Raw genomic sequence first — 20,825 nt, 5'->3', positions numbered from 1 at the left:
TATTCTTCTTCTTTCGAATGGATAAACCTTTTGAGTCTGAGAGTTTGCCACGCTTCAGGCGTGCAACAAATAACTCATTTATTGCCTCATTACTTTTGTCCAACAGGGACATTAATTCTTGTAGGCACATTTGCAACAAATATATGTGATTTCATTACTTTCTTGCAGCATTAAATGCATCTGGTATTTGATTGATATATCGTTGCATCATTCAATTATTCTTACTTCATTTTCATGTTGATTGCTTCGTGAATCAAAATAAGACAAAGTCTCTTCGTTCTTCAAGAACGGTCTTTTCTCAACATTCTTCTGGAATGATATTTTCTCATCGTTCTTCTAGAACGATATTTTTCTCCCCCTAATGGCCGGAAAATTGTCTTATCAAAATGACAGTCTGCAAACCATGCGGTAAACATATCCCCAGTCAAGGGTTACAAATATTGAATGATAGATGGTGTTCAACATCAATGCCTAATCCACGATGATGCCTTATTTCAATACGTTATGGCAGTGCAATAGGCACATAGATAACACAACCAAAAACTCGTAAATGTATAATGTTTGGTTGGTGCCTAAACACGAGTTGTACTGAGAAATATCGATGTTTGGTAACTGGTCTCAACCAAAATTAATAGTGAATTATGTAAAATAGCATGTACCCATGTAAAAACTGGCAATTTTGTTTTCATGTGCAGAGCGCAGGTAATCAATTTCATCTGCTTAATAAAGGCTTCTACTAAACCATTTTGAGTATGGACATAAGGAACTTCTAGTCCTTATTTAATAGTTTGTAGACTGAGACTCTTATGGCTTTTATTACAATTAAGTTGTGGCACTTCGGCTCTTTAAACTTAAGGTACTCATTAAGGAATTTCATGTCCTGATCTTGAGCATCAAGGGACTTCATGCCCGATCTTTTTGCATGATGGAACTTCAAGTCCAATAATTTTTATATGTTGAGGATCAAGAAACTGCAGGTTCTGATCTAATCAAGGAATTTCAGGTCCTGTATATACTCATCGTAACAAAAGATAAGTACAATAAATAAATTAAAGCAATAGGCGGTAATTCCAGTCATAATGAATAAATTACATTTAAGTAAATAAACACAATGGCTTTAATTAAGCACCATTCACATAAATCAAAACTTAAAGCAGTAAGCGGTAAAACCGTCCATGGTAAATAAATTACTTTAAAGTAAATAAAACTTGTGACAAGGGCTTTGATTCAGCTCCATTCTCATAAATATCAAAGCTTTAAAACAAAGGGTAATAATTCTAGCCACTGTAAATAAATTGCTTTAAATAAATAGAACTTGTGACATGGGCTTTAATCCAACACCATTCACATAAATATGCCAAAACAGAAACTGCAATGATTAAGTTCCCATCTTTTGCTTTTTCATTTTCTTGGTCTGCCACTTCTTTTGTTTGATTCCTTTTATTTTTATTTTTATTTCACAGTTCTGAAGTCATTTTGGTTACTCAATAAATAATAGTAACAATAAGTTCCAATTGGTGTTCTTCCTCCGGTGAGTTTCGAAAAAGTCAAAATGGTTCCCATAAGTTTTGGAGTCAAGAGTGTCTGCAACTTATGAAAAGATCAAACTGTTAGATTTAGTTCAAATTTTATTATGATATGGATAAGATGATACCAAACAACTTTCATGAAGAAACAATTTCGATTTGAGCTACACAAATGGGGTTGTGGTACTCATAAGGTGGTTGTCCAGTTTTCTGCGAAAATTGGAAAATGGTTTGGTATTTCAGACATCTACGATGATCGCACCGTTAAAGTTTTCTGAAATTTTTATATGTTGTAGATACTAAGTGGACGAACAACTTTCAAGAAGAAAGTATTTCAATCCGATGTCTGCAAGTTGGAGTTCCGAGGCTGTTTACATGACTGTTAGATTCTCTACAAAAAAAATTGAGTTTGTACTCTTTTGCTTCTGCAAAGGATAATATACAGTCATACAACAATATATATATTTGCTTCAAGAAAATCAGTAGTACAAAGATTTTAAGATGAAATGAAAAGATTTTCTTATCTGTGAGATTTCAGGCGACAGAGGTGAACATGATTTTGAAGGAAATTTTGTGAAAAACATGTTCATTTAAGCAACATCTATAGCATGCAATTAACAATTAAAAGGCGGAATCATGCTTGTATGCACTTAAAAACAAAACATTAACCATGAAATTCAAAGCCTAGTAGATTGGTGAACCAAGACTCAACTCAAATCAAAGTGAGTGGAGAAATTTATACCTTTGTAGATTCCTCTTTGCATAAGCAAAGGCTAATCACCCAAAGAGAGGGCCTTCATTCCTTGCATCTTAGATCTATGGATTTGGATGGATGAAATGGTTCTCCAAGTTCCCAAAATTGAGAACCTCTAAGTCTCTTCACCAAGGTTAGATTGAAGAAGAAATGAGTGACCTTGGAGTAGTAGGATTGCTAGCTAAACCCTCCAAGGAGGCCAGCCACTTTAGAGAGAAAGTAGAGCTTATATTCTCATCCTTTCCCTAAAAGAAAACATTAAATGAATTTTGGCTATAAAGTCATATTTATACCTTTATTCATTGGAGTGGCAAACTTGTAATTAAGTCCAAAACCCACTCCTTTAACAAAATGGCCGGCCATAGGGTTTCATTGGGCTTTTAAGGCCTTTGTGAATTATTTGTCATTAAGTTGTCATACAACTTAAGTCAATGGGCTTGACGTTCGAAGTCCATTGGGCCTTGAGGCCCAAAACTATCCCGAGGTCTTTAACGAACTTATTCATTTGATTAATTAACATATTACTTAATCCTTGCCATAAATAATTAAACCATTTAATTATTCTTACTCATCTCCATTGTTTCTTCAATCTCCACCTTACACGGTGTACGATCCATTAGGTTCCTTTTAGCAAGGCAGTGGGCGATTAAAACCATTTCAAATCGATTGTGAATTGAAACTTATTTTCAATTCTCCCTTTAGTGATTATACACGTTTAGGGCTTCCACAAACCATGAGTGACACCTAGCAACATATCATGGTTACCCAAGCTAATCAGAAGAGGTGGAGAACCTATTCAGTTTAGGATTACAAATGCAATACGGTCTTTCTCTAATACAATACTCTTGACCATATTGTTTGGTTTGATAGTTTATTCATGTCTACTATCCAATGTGATTCGTGTGCTTATATGATTACCTTGAATGTGATTTGGAACGACTTCCTAAATCTCATTCATACTCTGGCCAGAGATTCTTAATCATATCATAGAGTATTCTCCCTTAAACGGTTTAAAGGTTAGAGATCCCTTGTTGTGCATTCACTTGCCTCCATGGCTAAATGGCTTAACCCCGACGATGCCGTGGACACCCTCCTGGTGGAGTGACTTTGACATAATCAAAGATCAAGGACTTAATCACAAGACAACTATGATGCCTCAGGTCAAATGACTACTTTGCATTATCTCAACCATGAGTTCTCATGTGACATGAGTATGAGAACTCCTCGTTGATCGTGTTCAGTGGACTCATTCATTATTGAGCACCTACATGCTTGTCTTGATGTCACACACACCAATAACTCGAGACTAGTCACTCTCCCTGAGAGAAGACACAGCACGTACTGATCTTAACGGACTGTCAATGTCCAATTGGCAATCCTATGATCAGGAACGTTTAGGATGTGTCTACGAAAGAATGGTCTCATGAATCTAACTTCTTTAGATCGCATTCTCCAAATCACATATTCCTTGGACTTATCGTTTAAGCGTATAACATTTATATGAGACGGCTCAAACAATAATCTTTGCCCTTGATATTAAACTAGATTAGTTTAACATGTGAAATGTCCGTAAAGTATCATCATATGATTGGTTTTAGGGCACATTTCCAACAGATTTGTGGCGTTGTGCTTTCCATTGATACGAGAGCTTTTCGTGCTGATAACATGTTATAAAATGGACGGTGTGTGCAATGGAATAAATAAACAAGACACAAAATTTACGAGGTTCCTCTACAATCAATGTGACTGGAGTACGTCATCGGGGCAGCAGTGGTGCTTTCATTATAATCTGAAATAATAAGAGTACAAAGATAACTCTCTCTATTATCTCCTCTCCTCTTCTTCTCTTTTCTCTCTTCCTCTTCCTTCCTCTCTTTTCTTTCTTTCTTTTCCTTCCTCTCTCTCCCGTGAGTCTCTCACATTCATCTCCCCTTTTTTTTTGTGCTCCATAAGACTTGCTTTTATATAAGCAAATCACAAGCAACATAGTGAAAGGCTTACTATATGCATGTGGGCATACATACCCACTATTTACAACAGTTTCAGCTATTCAAAAAATTTTTGTTGATGGCAAATTCCTCTTTATTTCAATTCTAATTTGGCGGTTCTTATTTGTAAAACTCTAGGTGCATATCTAGTTTTGCAACTCCATCCTATTACTCTGGTCAACTTTGTTTTCAAAATAATCCAAGAATTGTCATTGCTAGACTGGGGCCAATTGCATCCATGATTGTTTCCCCTCAACGGCATGATTTTCTTAGAGTCGTTCCATTTCAGATGTCACTTCTTAACTCTGAATTAAAGTTCTAAAAGACGCTAGGTACTAGTCAGACGGTCGACTAGAATCTAGCGCCTAGACGGCTAGACGGCTAGTTAGATTTAAGTAAATTTATTATATTTGGTGTAAATAAGTGTCTGTTTATACTTAAAATATATATAATTTCAACATAAACTACAAAATATAATGACATATATATTATAAAGTATTGGAACATAATGAAAACATGGGGAACAAGCATATAATGAGTGTTCATTAAGTATTCAACAAGTCTCTTACAATTTATTGAAAAGAATAAAATGCAAAATGAAAGTTATTTATTTTCGGTCTAAGTGAGTCATGTTGGTACCATATTATATTGAGCCTCGTTACTTAGGCTTCCAGACATTGAGCCTATGATTTATGTAAAATGGGAAGAGCCCTTGGTACCATATTATATTGGGCCTCGTTACTTGAGCTTCCAAACATTGAGCCCATGATTTATGTAAAAAATAAGAAGCCCTTAGTCTATAAAAGGGCCTCCTCACCTTCACAATCCTCATGTCTCATCCTCACATACAGAAGCCACAAAGCTCACAAACAGAGAAACTCTCTCAAACTCTCTCTCTAGAGACTCCCCCTCACACTTGTAATCCATACATTCATACAAAGAAATACAATCAACATCAGTGTGGACGTAGCCCAAACATTGGGATGAACCATGATACATCTTTGTGTTCTTGAGTGTTTCTATGATTCACGGTCGGATTTACGTTGTTCCAAGACCTTCCGGTTTTGTGCATCAACATTTGGCGCCGTCTGTGGGAAACGATACGAAAAGCTATGTCGGTTCTCTTTCATTTTTTCATCTCACCACCGTGAAACCTCACCACTGTCCACCGTGGATCTGCAAAACCAAGAGACGCCCAACTCTCTCTCTTTCCATCTGTCTCAGTAATGGAAAATATCGAGCACAAACATGTGGAAGTAAGAAAGACTCATTTCCCCAATCGACTAGCTGCAAGAACATCATCAACAGGAAGAGCTTTCACATAACCCTCTTTTGCCAGCACATCAACAGACTTTTCAACACTCTTAGCTTTAGACACATCTGATGAATTTCCCAGTTAAAGAGCAAGTGCTCGAGCCAGTTCATCATTATCCTGCACAGGATCCTCAAGATGACTAAAAAGCCACTCCATGGCTTTTTCGCCGCTGCTCTCACTCTCTCTCTCCAATTAAACTCACTAGGTGCTCCAAATCAGTTTCTGTGACAACATCCTGGACTCTCTCGCCACCATCAACAACTGCATCGATGACCCGGAAAAGGTTTTCGGATCCAGATTCGGACTCAAAGATCCAGTTTCAGTTCCATCACGCATTTGGGGATTCTGATTTCTCGTCGGCTGGTACCTTTAGTTTGTGTTGTCTACTTTTCTTGTCTACCTCTGTTATTCTGCAAATCAGCACATTCGAGCAAAAGACGCTCGAACAGGTGTCCTCTCCTGCAAACCTCTCAGGGTTCGAAAACCCCCAAACCCCCCAACTCCGATTTCATATCATCCCCAGAGCTTCTCTCCCGCTACTTCCAAGGCAAGGCCGCATATGACAAAGCCACGCTCGTCATCAAGTGTTTCGCTGTCGGCGTCATCCTCTCCACGAAAGGGAATTAATCAATTTTCGACTTCTTCTATGAATTTCGGTCCGACGGAATCATGGGTGTCTAATCTAGAAATCAACCTCCAGGCCGCCAAGTGTGTGAACCTGGACAAACCTTCACCACTCGCCAGCCGCGAACTCCCTGACAGCTCGGCATTCTCACTCTATATGTTCAGCTAAGAGAACTCATTCAACCGCAGAAACGAGGTGTGAAGAAACGATCGGAGGAAATAGGAAATAGCGAGCGCAGTGAACCCAATTTCATGGCAGGTCGCAGATCCACAGGCCATCAAGATAATTTGGTTCATGCTAAAGTTATTGAACATACGATGGAACCAGTGATCTTTCAAAAAGCTACCAAAACTTTGCCTACACTGTCCATTTCTGTTCTCCGCCGTCCGTCACTGAAGAGGCAATGGCCCAGTTCCAGATATAGGGATCCCACCTCCTGCAAATACCACGACCACCGATGGAAACACTCACGAGGAAGACCAGTGGTCAGATGCGCATGTTTGATGCTATGGTGGACACCACCTATTATTCTATAGAGGATTTCAATTATTATTCCCTGGGATCTCTGTGGTTGTTATCTTCTGTTTGTTCCCCGCCTTCTCAAGGCTAGAGCGTGCATGAAGCTTTATCAAAAGCTACAGACCACCAAATTCAAAAGAAAGATAAGATGCCTTTGCTTTCGCTTTTGATGTCAACCACTCTCACAAAGGAAAAAGAAAAAAACTCACATATAAGAACATTTTTCCTAACACTTTTATTATTAGCTTCCACTTTAAATATTTCTGCCACACCTTGTCTGCCATGCTAATATATATATATATATAAGTACATGCAGAGAGTGATGGTGTGTGGTGTCACATGACATGAACAGTAACAGACGAATACAATATGTGATGATTATGGCACCTCATGAAACTGCCTGCCATTTTATATCCCCATTGTGGCTAATATATATATTCTAATAACCTACATATTTAGGCAATACCTAATATATTATTGATTTATGCAGCATGTCATTTATCAAACAACTGAATAAATCATTTATTCATGATTATATATATATACACACACATTTAGGCAATACCTAATATATTGTTGATCTATGCAACATGTCATTTATCACATAACAAAATAAATTATTTATTTATAGAAGGCACATAGCACAATATTTTGCCTTGACAAACTTTGTCAATTTGATTTATTCATTATACAGTCATACTTATACTGTCATTTATTGTCAGGAATTATTGAGTAACTAGATCCACTGATCAACATTGTTGCTGATTAAAAGAACCCAATATGCGAACCCGACAAGCGGACCCGAATCATGTCGAGAATCAACTCATAATGAGTGCATGTCGACACAAAATAGATACTTGCAATGAGGAATACCAAGAGCCGAGCCGCCTTGTAACGAGCATAGCCTCTAGCTGAACAGCCTCGCAACGAGCATCGCCTCCAGCCGAGCAACCGTCTCGCCGCAAGCTTAGCCTCTAGCCAAGCAGCCTCGCAACGAGCATCGCCTCCAGCCGAGCAGTCTCGTAACGTGTGATACCTCTAGCCAAGTATTACTTTATGTTGAGCATTGTCTTGTGTTGAGTACTGGTTCAAGACATCTAGCCACTTCGGCCCGTACAAGGATTGGATTTGAAGTCTCCAGCCAAAAGACTCTCTTAACTGAAGACTTAGGGGACTACTTTTGGGTCTCAGATTTTGACACATTGGGCCTCAACATTTGGGCCTCATTACCTAGCCCATAATTATGTAAAAAGATGAGCCCCTTATTCTATAAAAGGGGACTCCTCCCCTCACAAATCAAACTCTAGGATACCCCCAAAACATACAAGTCTCAAACAACTCAGAGACAACACTCTCTTCCTTAGGAGGACTTCCATTGAGCTTGTAATCCATACGTACAGTTACAGAGAAATACAATCAACATCAGTGTGGACGTAGCACAAACATTGGGGTGAACCACGATACATCTTTGTGTTCTTAGGCCATAATCCAAATCCAATAATCCGATTATAAATAGATCGGATTTACGTTGTTCCAAGACCTTCCGGGTTTGTGCATCAACAAGTCACAACCTAGGCAGGTGCCTAAGCGGGTCTGGCCGGGCTAGACGAGCGCCTCAGCAGGTCTAGGCGGCCTTTCTTAATTTTGAAATGCCTTAGCAGGTCTAGGTAATTGTTTCTATATACTTTGCTCTGTAATTTACGTATAAAGTTATTGATATTACTATTGTAATATTATTTCAATTTTTATTCTTGCCATTTCTGAACTTTAATTATTGTAGATTTGCCATAGACCTGTAAACAGACCCAATTTGAATCTATAATCAGATCTATTTATAATTGGATTATTGGATTTGGATTTTGTACGTGTTTAGGTTATTGAATATGACTTGTCTATCCATATTCGTTAAGCATCTGATCCGGATTGGATTATTGTGCTAATTTGGATTTTTTAATTTTTTTAGTTAAAAAACCTTGAATGATGTAGTAAATGGTGTCGTTTGAATGCTTGAAAAAACTTATATTACTGTCTTAATTATAAAATAATATAGAGATTATGTGATCTGTTATTGAGTCACATCCAATTATTATTGGATCCTCCTGAAGCCATAACTGGGTTGATAATCCGATATTGTATTCGGGTTGTATTCAGATTATTGGATTGCAAGTTTAAATCCATATTCTCTTTAATTAAATTGGATTCAGCACAAATCCTGACCAAATTCCAACCTATTTACAAAGGAAGATTATATGTGCACACCCAAAATTACTTCTCTCACACCTTTTATTTTTTTAATATTTTTCTATCAAATGTTAGCGGTGTGTAGAAAATATTAAAAAATTAAAAAATGTGAATGAAATAATTTGAGGTGTGTGAATATAATCTCTTTCTACAAATCTACTTCAATAACCTACTTTTCTTTCATCTCTATTTATTTTTATTTTTATTTTTTGTAAATATCATTTCTTATTTCATTTTTGCTTTTTGGTAAATTGAATCATTCCTTATTTCGCTCTTTAGTGGGACCCAAAAACACACAGGCCAGCAAGGCGAGAGATTTCTCCGGTCGAGCAAAGGGCAGTTCCCATAACACCCAGAGTGAGCTTTCCTGAAGCCGGTTTGCAGACTAAGGCCAGCAAGGTAGGCAAGAGCTGGTTGAGCAAAGGGGCGGTGCCCAGAACACCCACAGAGAGCTTTCCTGACAGCAATATGCAATTGATATCTCCTCAGGTTCTTTTCTGTCAAATTTTCTATGTATTAATTTTATAACAGGGGTGTATTCAATTGGGATTTTGAAGGATTTTAATTCTTTTAATGAATCTAGGGTATTCAATCAGGATTTTAAATGATTCTCTGAAAAAATTCAAAGTGTATTCAATTAGAATTTTAAAATACTATTAAAATCCTTAGAAATCCGGATGTATTCAATTAGGATTTTAAGTACGTTTATAACAATTTAAGTATATTCAATTAGAAATTGATTTTATATAATTTGAGAAAGTTGAAGAATTGGAGAGATTTCGTAGTGTATTTTAAGCATCTACAAATCTCACATCTTCCTATGAGATTTCGAATGAATTGAATCAAAATTTTATATGAAATCTCTACAAATCAATTAAACTCTATAAAAATCCATGGATTTATAAATCTATTAAAGTGTCTCAAATTCTCAATTGAATACACCCCTTAAGGTTTTGGTGGGATGCAAGATTCAAAATTCTGTTCTGTTAAACTTTCTCAGTATGTATTAATTTTATAATTTTAGGGTTTTGGTGGGATGCAAGATTCAAAATTCTATTCTGTTAAACTTTCTCAATATCTATCAATTTTATAATTTTAGGGTTTTGATGAGATGCAAGATTCAAAATTGTATTGTTGGATTATTTATCGCAGATTCCAAGGGAAAAACATGTGCCGTCGTTCGGTATTGTTGCATATATATCTCCATGTAGTTCGAGAAGTGTGTTTAGTGAATAGGTGCTGATGTGTCTCACCATGAACATTATAAAATTTAATAAACCCCCCGTAGATCGATCATGTAAACTAGCAAACAAATATGATTTCTCAACAGTCCTTATAAGTGTCTCTTCATCTTGGTCAGTAAAGGACTTCCAATGCATAGTTTGCAAGTACAAACCCTGAACCTACGACATGGTAGGCCCAGCTTTTCAAGGTATAATGAGGCGTATCTGCTAAGGGACCACCAACGTGGAAAATCTCTTGTCTAAGTCCTCTAGCAATGATTATTGAACACGTTTAAAAAAGGAGGATTTATTTTCGTTACTGATGGACGCCGCACAAAATCTTTAAAAAATGATGAAAGAAAAATCATTTGTGATAATGTCATAAAACGATAGGCCATCTCTGGAAACGTGTGCTAGAGTGTGAATTGAGTCGTTCTGCTAGCCAGATCGGTAAAAACGATAGGCCGTCTCTGGAAACGTGTGATAGAGTGTGAATTGAGTCCTTCTACCGTTTCTGAAGTAGCACGTCTTGTTCTGGATACACCGATGGCAGTCTCTCGAAACGATCGGCCGAATCAGTAAAAATGATAAGTTGGTGGTCCCTTAGCAGCTTCAGAAACGGTAGAAGGACTCAATTCACACTCTAGCACACGTTCCCACAGACGGCCTATCATTTTTACCGATCTCGCCGGTAGAAGGACTTAATTCACACTCTAGCACACGTTTCCGGAGACGGCCTATCGTTTTATGACATTATGACAGACGATTTTTCTTTCATCATTTTCTAAAGATTTTGTGCGGCGTTCATCAGTAATGAAAATGAATCCTCCTTTTTTAAACGTGTTCAATAATCATTGCTGGAGAACTTAGACAAGAGATTTTCCACGTTGGAGGTCCCTTAGCAGATACGCCTCATTGTACCTTGAAAAGTTGCGCCTACCATGTCATAGGTTCAGGGTCTGTACTTGCAAACTTTGCATTGGAAGTCCTTTACTCTAACTAAGATGATGAAGAGACACTTATAAGGACGGTTGAGAAATCATATATGTTTGCTAGTTTACATGATCGATCTACGGGAGGGTTTATTAAATTTTATAATGTTCATGGTGAGACACATCAGCACCAATTCACTAAAACACACTCTCGAACTATATGGAGATATATATGCAAATCATATTAAACCGGACGAGGTAGTTATGGTTATCTTCTCTAAGGACTTTGATAAGAAGCGTATTCATAAGTGTTTCCACAAGAAGACAGTTTTTTGAGGCACCCTCATGTGTTGGGCTACGTGAGAGGCTTGCAAATCACCCTGGAAGAGAACAAAGTCTAGAGAAAGTGGAAAGACAACTTGTGGTAAAAGCTGGTCCTAACGAATCCCCAAGGCTAGAGGATGTGATAAATGAATTTCTTGGAGAAGAACCAATGCCAGGGGATGCTTATGATGAACTGGAGGTCCCTGCTCGTGCTGGTAATTATTATAAACACATGCGCACACCTTTTTCTTTTGCCAATAATTTGAGTTGTTTGGTATATCACTCTGCCACTAAAGATTACTTAGTTCATATTTCTGCAATTTCAGCAATATAGCAACTTAACTGTCATTATAACTGTTGTATTGCCCTAAACCTGCTGCTAGCATTCTTTAATTTCGAGAGAAAAATATGTTCACAGCCCCACAAACTGCGCTTTTGGTCACACTTTAGTCTTGTTATGACATAATATCAATGTGTCTTTATATTCAGTGTCATGTGGTCGCAGTACTGGTTTCATCATCACCTTTTCTTTTATAAGGGATCTAGGCTATCATCTATATAAACATAAGTTAAGGTCCCTGTTACGCTAAACATACATGCACGCACGCAAGCACACACATACACACCTAAAGTTAACATAGCATCCCCATTTCCACTTGTGCAAACATGATGCGCATGAAAGAATATCAATATTCATGTCTTTTTCGAGTTAGGCATAGAGTTAGACATTCAAACAACTTTTGACACTTTGGACTGGTCTTTTTCGATACATGATTCTTACTGCTTTTGGTTTTCACATGTTTTTGTTAATTGAGTTGATAAGTTACTTAGTTTTGCGCACCTTTCTTTTTTCTTTTTTTCTTTTTTTTATCAACGGCCAAGTTTTGGGCTTCTACTCTTGCTCAAAGAGGATCCGCCAGGGAGGCTTGCTTTGCCCTCTTTTATTTTGTTTGGCTGAGGAAGTTCTTAGTCGCAGTTTAACTTCGTTGCTCTGTTCTGGACATTTGGTGCCCTATGCCTGCCCAGCGGAGTCTGTCTACCCCTTCACACATTCTTTTTGCAGATGATATTCTGATTTTCGTACGTGTCTCTCGTTGTAATCTTCGTCATCTCATGCGTTTTATTGTTGAATATGGGCTCAACTCAAGTCAATTGGTTAATAAATCTAAACCTTTAGTGTTTCTTGGTAAATATGCTTGTCCAAGGCATACATCTATTAGAAACCTACTTGGAATTCGTTTGGCTTTGCCCTTTAAATATTTACGGGTTCCAATTTCCGGGGTCGTCCCCTGCGTAGTTACTTTCAAGACATTGTGAATAAGGTTAAGTGCAAGCTATCGGCCTGTAAGGGACATATGCTTTCTTAAGCAAGTCTTCATCTTATCACGTCTTTCATTCAGAGCATTCTCATTTATAGCTTCCAGGTTTATGCTTCGCCCCGTCTTCTCCTAAATCAAGTACAACATTGGGTGATAAATTTTTTCTGATCAGGTGATCCCAATTCTCGTGGTGTTCCTCTTGTCTACTGGCATGTCTGTTGTCGTCCTAAGAATCTCAGGGTTTAGGCTTGAAAGATTTGTTAGTTCTGAATCACTCTCTTCTTTTGAAACGTTGTTGGAATATGTTTAAATCCCGTTCTTTGATGGCCGTTTTTACGCATGCTCTTGATTCCTTTATCGACGCATAAAAAGTCTGTTATTTGCCTTTGTTTTAAGAAGATTATCCCCATTATCTCGTCAAATTCGACGTGCGTCCTTGGAGATGGTTCACAAATTTCTTTTTGGTTAGATAATTGGTTGGGCAGGCCTCTGGTATCACATCTTGAGATTCCATTGATGCTACTCCTTTCCCTTTACAAGCATCTACGCATTCCTTGTGTTGGTCGGGATCTTTATCTGGCCTCCCTTCGGCGAAAGAGGCTTATTCTCATTTGCTTAGTTTTGACAATCAAGTGCCTTTTGGGGTGGGGGGGGATAATTTGGTCTCGGCGAATTCAGCCTTGCAGAAGTCTTGTTGTTTGGAAGGTGTTGCAAGGACGCCTTCTCACAGATTCAGTTCTTCAACGCATGAGAATTATGTTACTTTCTTTCTTTTCTACGTGTAATTCGACTTCAGAGTCTACTTGGCATCTCTTTTTGGAACGCCCTTGGAAGGTAGCTTCATGGCAATGGTTGTTGGCTCTCTCCCGACGTCCTTTGGACACGGTGGAGTCTCTCTCGCAGGTTTTTCTAAGACATTAATTGCTGGTTTTTCAGGCTCTTCTAAAAAGTTTTTGGTATAGGTAGTTCTATATTTTTACTTCCTCTTGCGATACCATTGGCTCAAAGTTCTGATATGTTTTGATTACTTGAGGCGGTAGGTTGGATCTCTTGCGAAACATAAGTAACAAGGCAATGACAGTTGCAACCACTACAAAACCCAAAAAGGATACGAGGATAACAACACCAATTTTGCCTTTATTAACTCACTAATAGTTGTTATTACGCTCGGGAACATAAATATCTGCCGGAGGAGCTGCATGCACTCAGTCCGACTCCCTCTGCATCTCCATACAAGCCTTAGTTTCCGACAAAAGCATTAGCTGGTGCGTTCTGGAAAATGCCACAACTTGGAATTAGCCCTGTCAAGTTGTTATACGAAAAATCATAGCGCTTGAGACTAACAAGTTTGGAACATGCAAGTTTCTGCTGAGGTATTCTGCTGAGATCCAAGTAGTGACAACTACCCAACTAGGGATTGATCCTGTGAAGTTGTTCCCGCTCGCATTGAGTAGAATTAAAATTTCTGGTCGAATGACTGCATGCAACTACTCCGGCAGAGCTCAGGTGGAATTCGACCAGAAATTTTAATACTACTCAAGGGCATACTAATTAATTTTCTTAATCTTGATGTGAGATTATTGTATTTCTTTCAATAATGTGTAATTAAAATATGCATCCCATTGATTCCCAATCCCCTATATGATTCAAAACAAATCCTGTAAGAAGAAAACCAATGAATCACAAAATCTGAAAATTTTAAAAGGTGAATACTTCTTGCTTTGAGCCAAAAAATTCGTCAGGGAGTTGATGATTACCATCTCAAGCAAGAATACGCGGAACTTCAAACGTTCTACAACTCTGGCAAATCCAACCTACTCCACGACCTGAGACAATCAAAGGATGTCAGTTTTTGGCCGCCCCTTTTCTCCTTTTGATCCAAAGGGAAGCAAAGCAAGAAATCCAACAACTAAAACATGGGGAAACCAACAATTTGACAAAAGAAATCCAACAAAATCCACAACTTTTAGCCTTAGAAATTCAAGCGAATTACAACGGTAACCTTCATTAGCAATAACGAGAAAAGCAACTCCTCTCATAACCAAAATACAAAAGTTATCTTTAAGCCATGTAATAATGAAAATGAAATGAGAATTCGTACCTGAGAAAACTGGATTTGGCTACTTGGAAGAGAGCAGGGCGTTGATTGTCATGATTACTCTTATATGCGGGGGAACAGAGACCGCAAGATTGCAAAATATATTCCAAAGTTAAACACGAAATTCAAAAGTTAGATGGGAAAATGGCATTTCATTATAATAGCTCAGATAGGGTGAAAATCTCTTGTCAGGACTATCTCAAAGACAAGAACACAAAGCTAAATTGTCATTGTGTTGTTAGTCCTACTATGCACAGCTTAAACTCGAGAAGACATTTCAAAAATAAAATAAACTTTCTTCCATACAGCTGGATTCTACGGCTCCTCTTCGTCATCAAGTGGCCCTTGACAAGCAAAAGGGGGTGGTGGTGGATCAACGCTCAAGGTGCCCTCCAAGACCTTAACCACCTCTCTCATTGGAGGTCTTCTACGTTCATCAGTTTGGACACACCAAAATGCAATTCTTAAAGCACGTTCCAGCTCTTGCACAATAAACCCACCAATTATTTTCCTATCTACCACATTCTCTGGATGCCCTTGCAGCCACTCTTCGTATGCCCACTCACAAAGGTCCCCAACTCGACACCCACTTACTAATACTAACACCATCTTACCAAAGTCCTCCACATCTCTCTCTGCAGAAGAGCATGAAGAGCATGATGCCTTGCTGACTATGTTCCCAAGTCCAAATTCAGTCACCTTGGCCTCTAAATTTTCATCCAGTACCACATTCTCGCATTTCAAATTCCCATGGCTCATAAATTCCCTACAGCTTGTGTGCAGATAACAAATGGCCCTTGCGACACTTAAGCATATATCAAATCTCTTCCCCCAAGTCAGCTTCTTACACAGTTTAACATCTTCTATATACTTTTCCAGAGAACCATTCTTGACATATTCATAGACCAGAAATCTGTGATCTAACTCACAACAGTAGCCCTGCAGCTTCACAAGGCTTTTGTGATGAATGTTTCCTATCTTTGCAACTACACACCGGTATTTTCTTTCTTCTACGCTGGCATCCACATCTTTGATTGCAACTTGTTTTCTATTTGGAAGAACACCTTTGAACATCTTTGGCCCAATTTGATATTTGAAGTTCTCTGTAAGCTCCTCTATTTCAGAGAAGGATAACACTATCAAACCATTCGAGTTTGGGCTGGTATGAGCAAACGCGGCTTTCTTCCTATCCAAATTTCTTCTTCTGTAGAACCAGAAACCAAGTGCCAATTGAACTAAAACAAATACGACGAACACTCCTGAGGCTGCTCCGATTAAGCAAGGGAAACAAAACTTATGAGACCGATTGAGAGGAGGGGAAGGCAACGAGAGATTGGGATTTACAGCTAATGGATCTGCACACATCTTCACGTAAGATACTGAACTCAGTGAGGGGTCTGAATAGCCAGTTACATACGGTGTTCTCTTAATTAAGCATCGTGCAGTTCCATCATTTGTAAAGGTTGTAGCTGTACAAGTCAGGTCATTCTGACACAAGCTTTTGCATTTCTCTAGACTAACTTTGGCAACTACATCATCAGTTGGTGGGTACATTCCATGTAGAGAAGTATGCTTATAATGATGCATGTTGGAACCAGAAGCACACCGATGATTTGGTATAAAACATCTGGAAGTGGACTCATTTGTCTGCTGCTTAAATGGACATTCGCAATCAGGGAACCCAGATTCATTGAAAACACAGATGCCACGTTGGCCACAGGTTGCAAAGACATCACACTGGTTCTCAACTGCTTGCCAGACTGATCTCCATGACTCTGATTCTTCTACCCATGAGTATAACCGGAGATTACCATCAACATCTAGCCTAAGAAACCTGTAACTTACAGAGTCATTGTGATCTTGACCATATAGTGACCACACAGGTTTCAAGTTTTGATCACGGAGTTGTAGGGCTCCATCAGAAGTGATGAAAGCACTGAGGTTTGAACTAGGAGGGCTTCCACTTGTCCAGTAGGTGACATGACTTTCCCATCGAAGCTCCAACTGACTAGAAGCACTCATGAAAAGAGTGTAGTAACTGGACACACTATTCCTGCTTGCAGCTCGAAGTGTTTGAAATGTAGAGAAGTTCTGTACAGGAAGAAGTATGTCAGATGGAGAATCAAAACTTTGCCAAACAATATGTTTCTCTTGATTCAATAGAACAAGATTTCCATTGTCATTAAGAGCAGCAGAAACAACTGATAATTGCCTTGTTTTACTGGTCCATGCAGTGACACCCTTCAAGGAATCAAATAAAACTAGTTCACCATCCTGGGTCAGCTGGGCATAAGAATCGTTACCAAGAATAAGATCATCTGCAGCACTCCATACTAAAAGTTGTTGGTCAAGCGGAATGGATTTTGAATTGAAACGGATCCCAAAACTATAGTTTGGCTGGTCTGAACAGTTAAAAAATCCAAACACAAAATCACCATTTGGAGAGATCCATATGTTTTTATCGGCCACAGAAAGTTTTGAACCTAAGGGAATCTCTGCACCAGAAAGAGTACGTAACAGGAACACAACAAAGATGCACAGCAGGAGATACGATTTAGGGAGATGTTCGACCAGTTCAGGCATATCTGAATATCTTTATAGATCCTACAAAACAATAAATTAGAACTGTGAGCTCTCCAAGTGCTGAATCATGTTCGCGTATCAAAGTTAATGAATTTCACTAGGAAAATTTAGAGTAGAACTGTTGAAGCAGAGAAAAAGGTTGACAAGTTCCAACATTTTCCAAAGCAACCCCACTGATAAGTAAAAATGCCAAGAATCAAGGCAACTTATAGCCCAAATACAATAAAAATAAAAACAAAAAAAAAAATTGAAAAATCACTGTTTTCAGGCCAAAAGAAAATTGAAGTTCCAAAAAATTATGATAAACTCAAAGAAATAACATTCAACACAAACTTCATACAATTCAAGAAGGAATACATACAATCTTCAGAATTTAGTACCTGAAAATACAGTTAAAACCCCAGAAATTTATCAAGCCGGTGTGGAATGCCCCCATGACCATCTCAGAGGCACCCCATTATTATATATTTGGAACATTATAATATTGTCATGTGAGCATTCAGAATTTTGAAGAATCAAACAGAGATTGACTGACAGAATTAGGCAGGAAGTAGCCTATAACAAAAAAAAATGAGCTGTAAAGGGAGTAAAGATTTGAATTGATTCCTGTGGATGAATGGGACCCAAAATTAACCCATTGGATTCAGTGTTTACTGTTTAAGCAAAGCAATCCCTCTCAGGGCTTGAAAGGTTAAACACACTGGACAATGAATATTGCAGACAAATCATCATTCAAGATTTTTTTTTTTTTTTTTGGTCAATTATCACTGAAGATTAATCTCATTTACACTTATGAACTAGTGAGATTTGAATACAAGCGGTGTTACTACTTTAATATACACTAGGGGCAAGGGTGAGAATCCGGGATGCAGTGGGTTAAAGAAGAACGCCCTAACCAGTACCCCTAGGACAATCCAACACTCTGCTGCATCAGTGAGATTTGAAAATGTAATAAAAATTGAAACTTTAAGCATTGACAGTGAGTGTCATCCTACTAACTAGTTTGCCAAATTTGCTTTTCTTCTGCTTTTTCTTGAAAGCTTTCCAAGAGATGCTTTTTTCTTGAAAAGTTGAACAGATGAAATGTAGGGGCCTAAAAGCAGAGGATAAGAGAGCAACAGAAGTGTTGGTTCATATAACAACTTAACAAACACAACAAAATCCAGTAAAACCCTAATTTGCAAACCCTAATTCAAAACCCCAAATCAAATTCCCAACTTTAAACACCACAACTGAACCATAAAAAAATACAAAAACAAAATTAAAAAAGCAGAAATTTGAGAGAAACGGCGGCAGTAGAGAAAACTGAAGAGAATTAAGAACTTACCAAAGAAATGTGAGGCACGAGAAAAAAAGCCGGGCGGCCTGGGGTTTTGAAATGGAGAGGGTTTGAGAAGAAGTTGCTTATTGGAAAAGTGATTGTGCAGAAGCAATGTGAGAGAAAGTGGAAAAGAGAGCGGGGGTTCGAGGTGGGGCGTTAAATGTCAAAGCAGCCGGAGACGGTGAGAAAGAGTCGCCGGAGAAGAGGTAGTGACATAGTGATTAGTGAGCGAGTGAGTGAGTGAGTGAAAGCGAAAGATTTTGCTGCTGCGAGAGTACGAACTCAATTTTCCTTTTGCACCCTTCTTTCTATTTATGTGTTTTTATATTTTTCTTTGATTAATTAGAAATAAATAAATAAATCTTTATGAACATTACCTTTCAGATGCCGCACGTTCATCACTTTTTCTAGATTTTTCATCTTATATGATTATTGAAATTGACACCCATTATCAATTTGGTTTTTGAATTTGATTATGTCCAAAATTCTGTTTATGTATTGATGCGGCTCAGTGTGAGGTTGTCATACTCGAATAACATAGTGCCACGTGTATTTCACTAAAAAGAGAGAAGAAAGCGAACAGAAAGTAAGGGTATGCGGATCATCCACTCTATATACAAATTTATTTGAAATGAATTCAATATTATTGGACGTCTCATTTTAAAGATACATTATCACATAAAAATGTTATATAACTTGATGTATTATAATATTAAAATTTACGAATAAACTCATTTCATATAAATCGTTGGCTGGAATGATACAACTATAACAAAAACTTTGGAGGCCTCCCAGCTGTGCTTGTATGAAGTCAAACATTATATGATTAAAGAAGAATATACAAGTCTGCACAGTCACAGAATCAAAAGCTGATCTGGTTAAAGGAACAAGAAGATAACCTTCAATCCTTGCCAAGATAACAAGAAAAAGGAAAATTCTTTTTACTCTTTTCTTTCCTGCTACTTTCTCCCAAAAGGATACAAGAATTAAATTAAGCTAAAAAGCCACGATGCCTATTTTTAATCGGAGTAGGATTTTCTCTTTTTTTTTTTTACTTTTTTTTTCTTTTATTTAAATGGTAACGATTAAATTACATCAACATCTTATGTTATTTTTTATAGAAATAGAATGACAAAATGAAAAATGTGATAGGAGGGAAGAGAATGAAAAAGGAATGGATGGAGAGATAATTCTACCCCCTTCTAATCACAATTCACCCACTCAACTGGTTGATGTTGTTGGCTTTGTGTTCATAGGCAATGATTCGAAATTTTAGACCTCCAGTCACGGATTTCTACTGTTCGTTTTTTATGTCATCGTCCAATGATTATCCAAAGATTATACAACATTTAATCATTTACTTGTCATCATGATTATTTCATTGTTTGTAGGTAGAAATGTTTTAGTTTATAAGTTCATTATGGTAAGATCATAGTACGTTTTAAAATGAGTAGTTCTATTCACATACTTTTTTTTACCGCTTACACTTTCTTGTTAAATTTTATCCATTTATCATCTTCAATTCATTCAATCCGACGGCTGAAAATTAAGAATGTGTGTCAGAGATAAAAATAGGTGTGTGAATAGCATCACTTTTAAAAATAAGTAAATTGAATTCATGGATGCGCAATCTTTATTGGTCTAAAACATGAATTTTGATGCAAAAATCAACCAATTATCACTATCGATACAAATTCTATAAAAATGTTAGAAATTGTGAGAGGTGTGGAGTAAAAAATAATTCCAAAAAATTTGGAGATGACACGTAGATTTTGTTCCCTAAGAAGACCAAATTGCCCTCATTAAATAAGCAGGGCACACAAAAATTCTCACGCGTAGCTGAACATCCTTGAAGACTCAAGCAGTTGACACTGACAGTACCAAGCTCCCCTGCTCGTCACATATAAAAGTCAATTGCATGAAAGATAGGATTAATCACTAAATCTTATCTTTAATACGTTTATGTGGGACTATGAATTTTCAAGGCCAAAGTAAGACGGATCGGAATGCGCCTATCTCAAAAGTATGGTCAAGGACAACAACGGAGCTGACTAAAC

General features: G+C 37.7%; 1 protein-coding gene and 2 long non-coding RNA genes across 4 annotated transcripts; 1 reads left to right on the top strand and 2 right to left on the bottom strand.

Annotated features, from left to right (window-relative positions):
- Nucleotides 1-9,215: 9,215 nt before the first annotated feature.
- On the top strand, nt 9,216-11,935 carry LOC126594263 (uncharacterized). Its single transcript, XR_007613195.1, has 2 exons — nt 9,216-9,457; nt 10,121-11,935. It is a non-coding gene; the product is annotated as an uncharacterized LOC126594263 (long non-coding RNA).
- Nucleotides 11,936-13,875: 1,940 nt separating this feature from the next.
- On the bottom strand, nt 13,876-14,861 carry LOC126594264 (uncharacterized). Its single transcript, XR_007613196.1, has 2 exons — nt 14,524-14,861; nt 13,876-14,038 (listed from the first exon to the last, which is right to left on the bottom strand). It is a non-coding gene; the product is annotated as an uncharacterized LOC126594264 (long non-coding RNA).
- A 135-nt stretch (nt 14,862-14,996) lies between these two features.
- Nucleotides 14,997-19,089, bottom strand: LOC126594262 (G-type lectin S-receptor-like serine/threonine-protein kinase SD3-1). Of its 2 annotated transcripts, none has more exons than XM_050260503.1 (2): nt 18,775-19,089; nt 14,997-17,468 (listed from the first exon to the last, which is right to left on the bottom strand). In XM_050260503.1, the coding sequence occupies exon 2, from the start codon at nt 17,445-17,447 to the stop codon at nt 15,180-15,182; it is 2,268 nt and encodes a 755-aa protein (XP_050116460.1). In that variant the 5' UTR covers nt 17,448-17,468; nt 18,775-19,089; the 3' UTR covers nt 14,997-15,179. The 2 variants fall into 2 exon arrangements, with proteins under 2 accessions (XP_050116460.1, XP_050116461.1); XM_050260504.1 differs by lacking the exon at nt 18,775-19,089 and adding an exon at nt 17,828-18,708.
- Nucleotides 19,090-20,825: the final 1,736 nt, after the last annotated feature.

This window comes from Malus sylvestris, chromosome 12 (assembly GCF_916048215.2).
Source record: "Malus sylvestris chromosome 12, drMalSylv7.2, whole genome shotgun sequence".
NCBI lineage: Eukaryota > Viridiplantae > Streptophyta > Magnoliopsida > Rosales > Rosaceae > Malus > Malus sylvestris.
The sequence above is the reverse complement of the archived record's forward strand: the minus strand, read 5'-3'. Positions and strand labels throughout refer to the sequence as shown.

Bases quoted from the DNA above. Each gene is read 5' to 3' on its own strand.
- LOC126594262 (XM_050260503.1), bottom strand. From the start codon at position 17,447: ATGCCTGAACTGGTCGAACATCTCCCTAAATCGTATCTCCTGCTGTGC.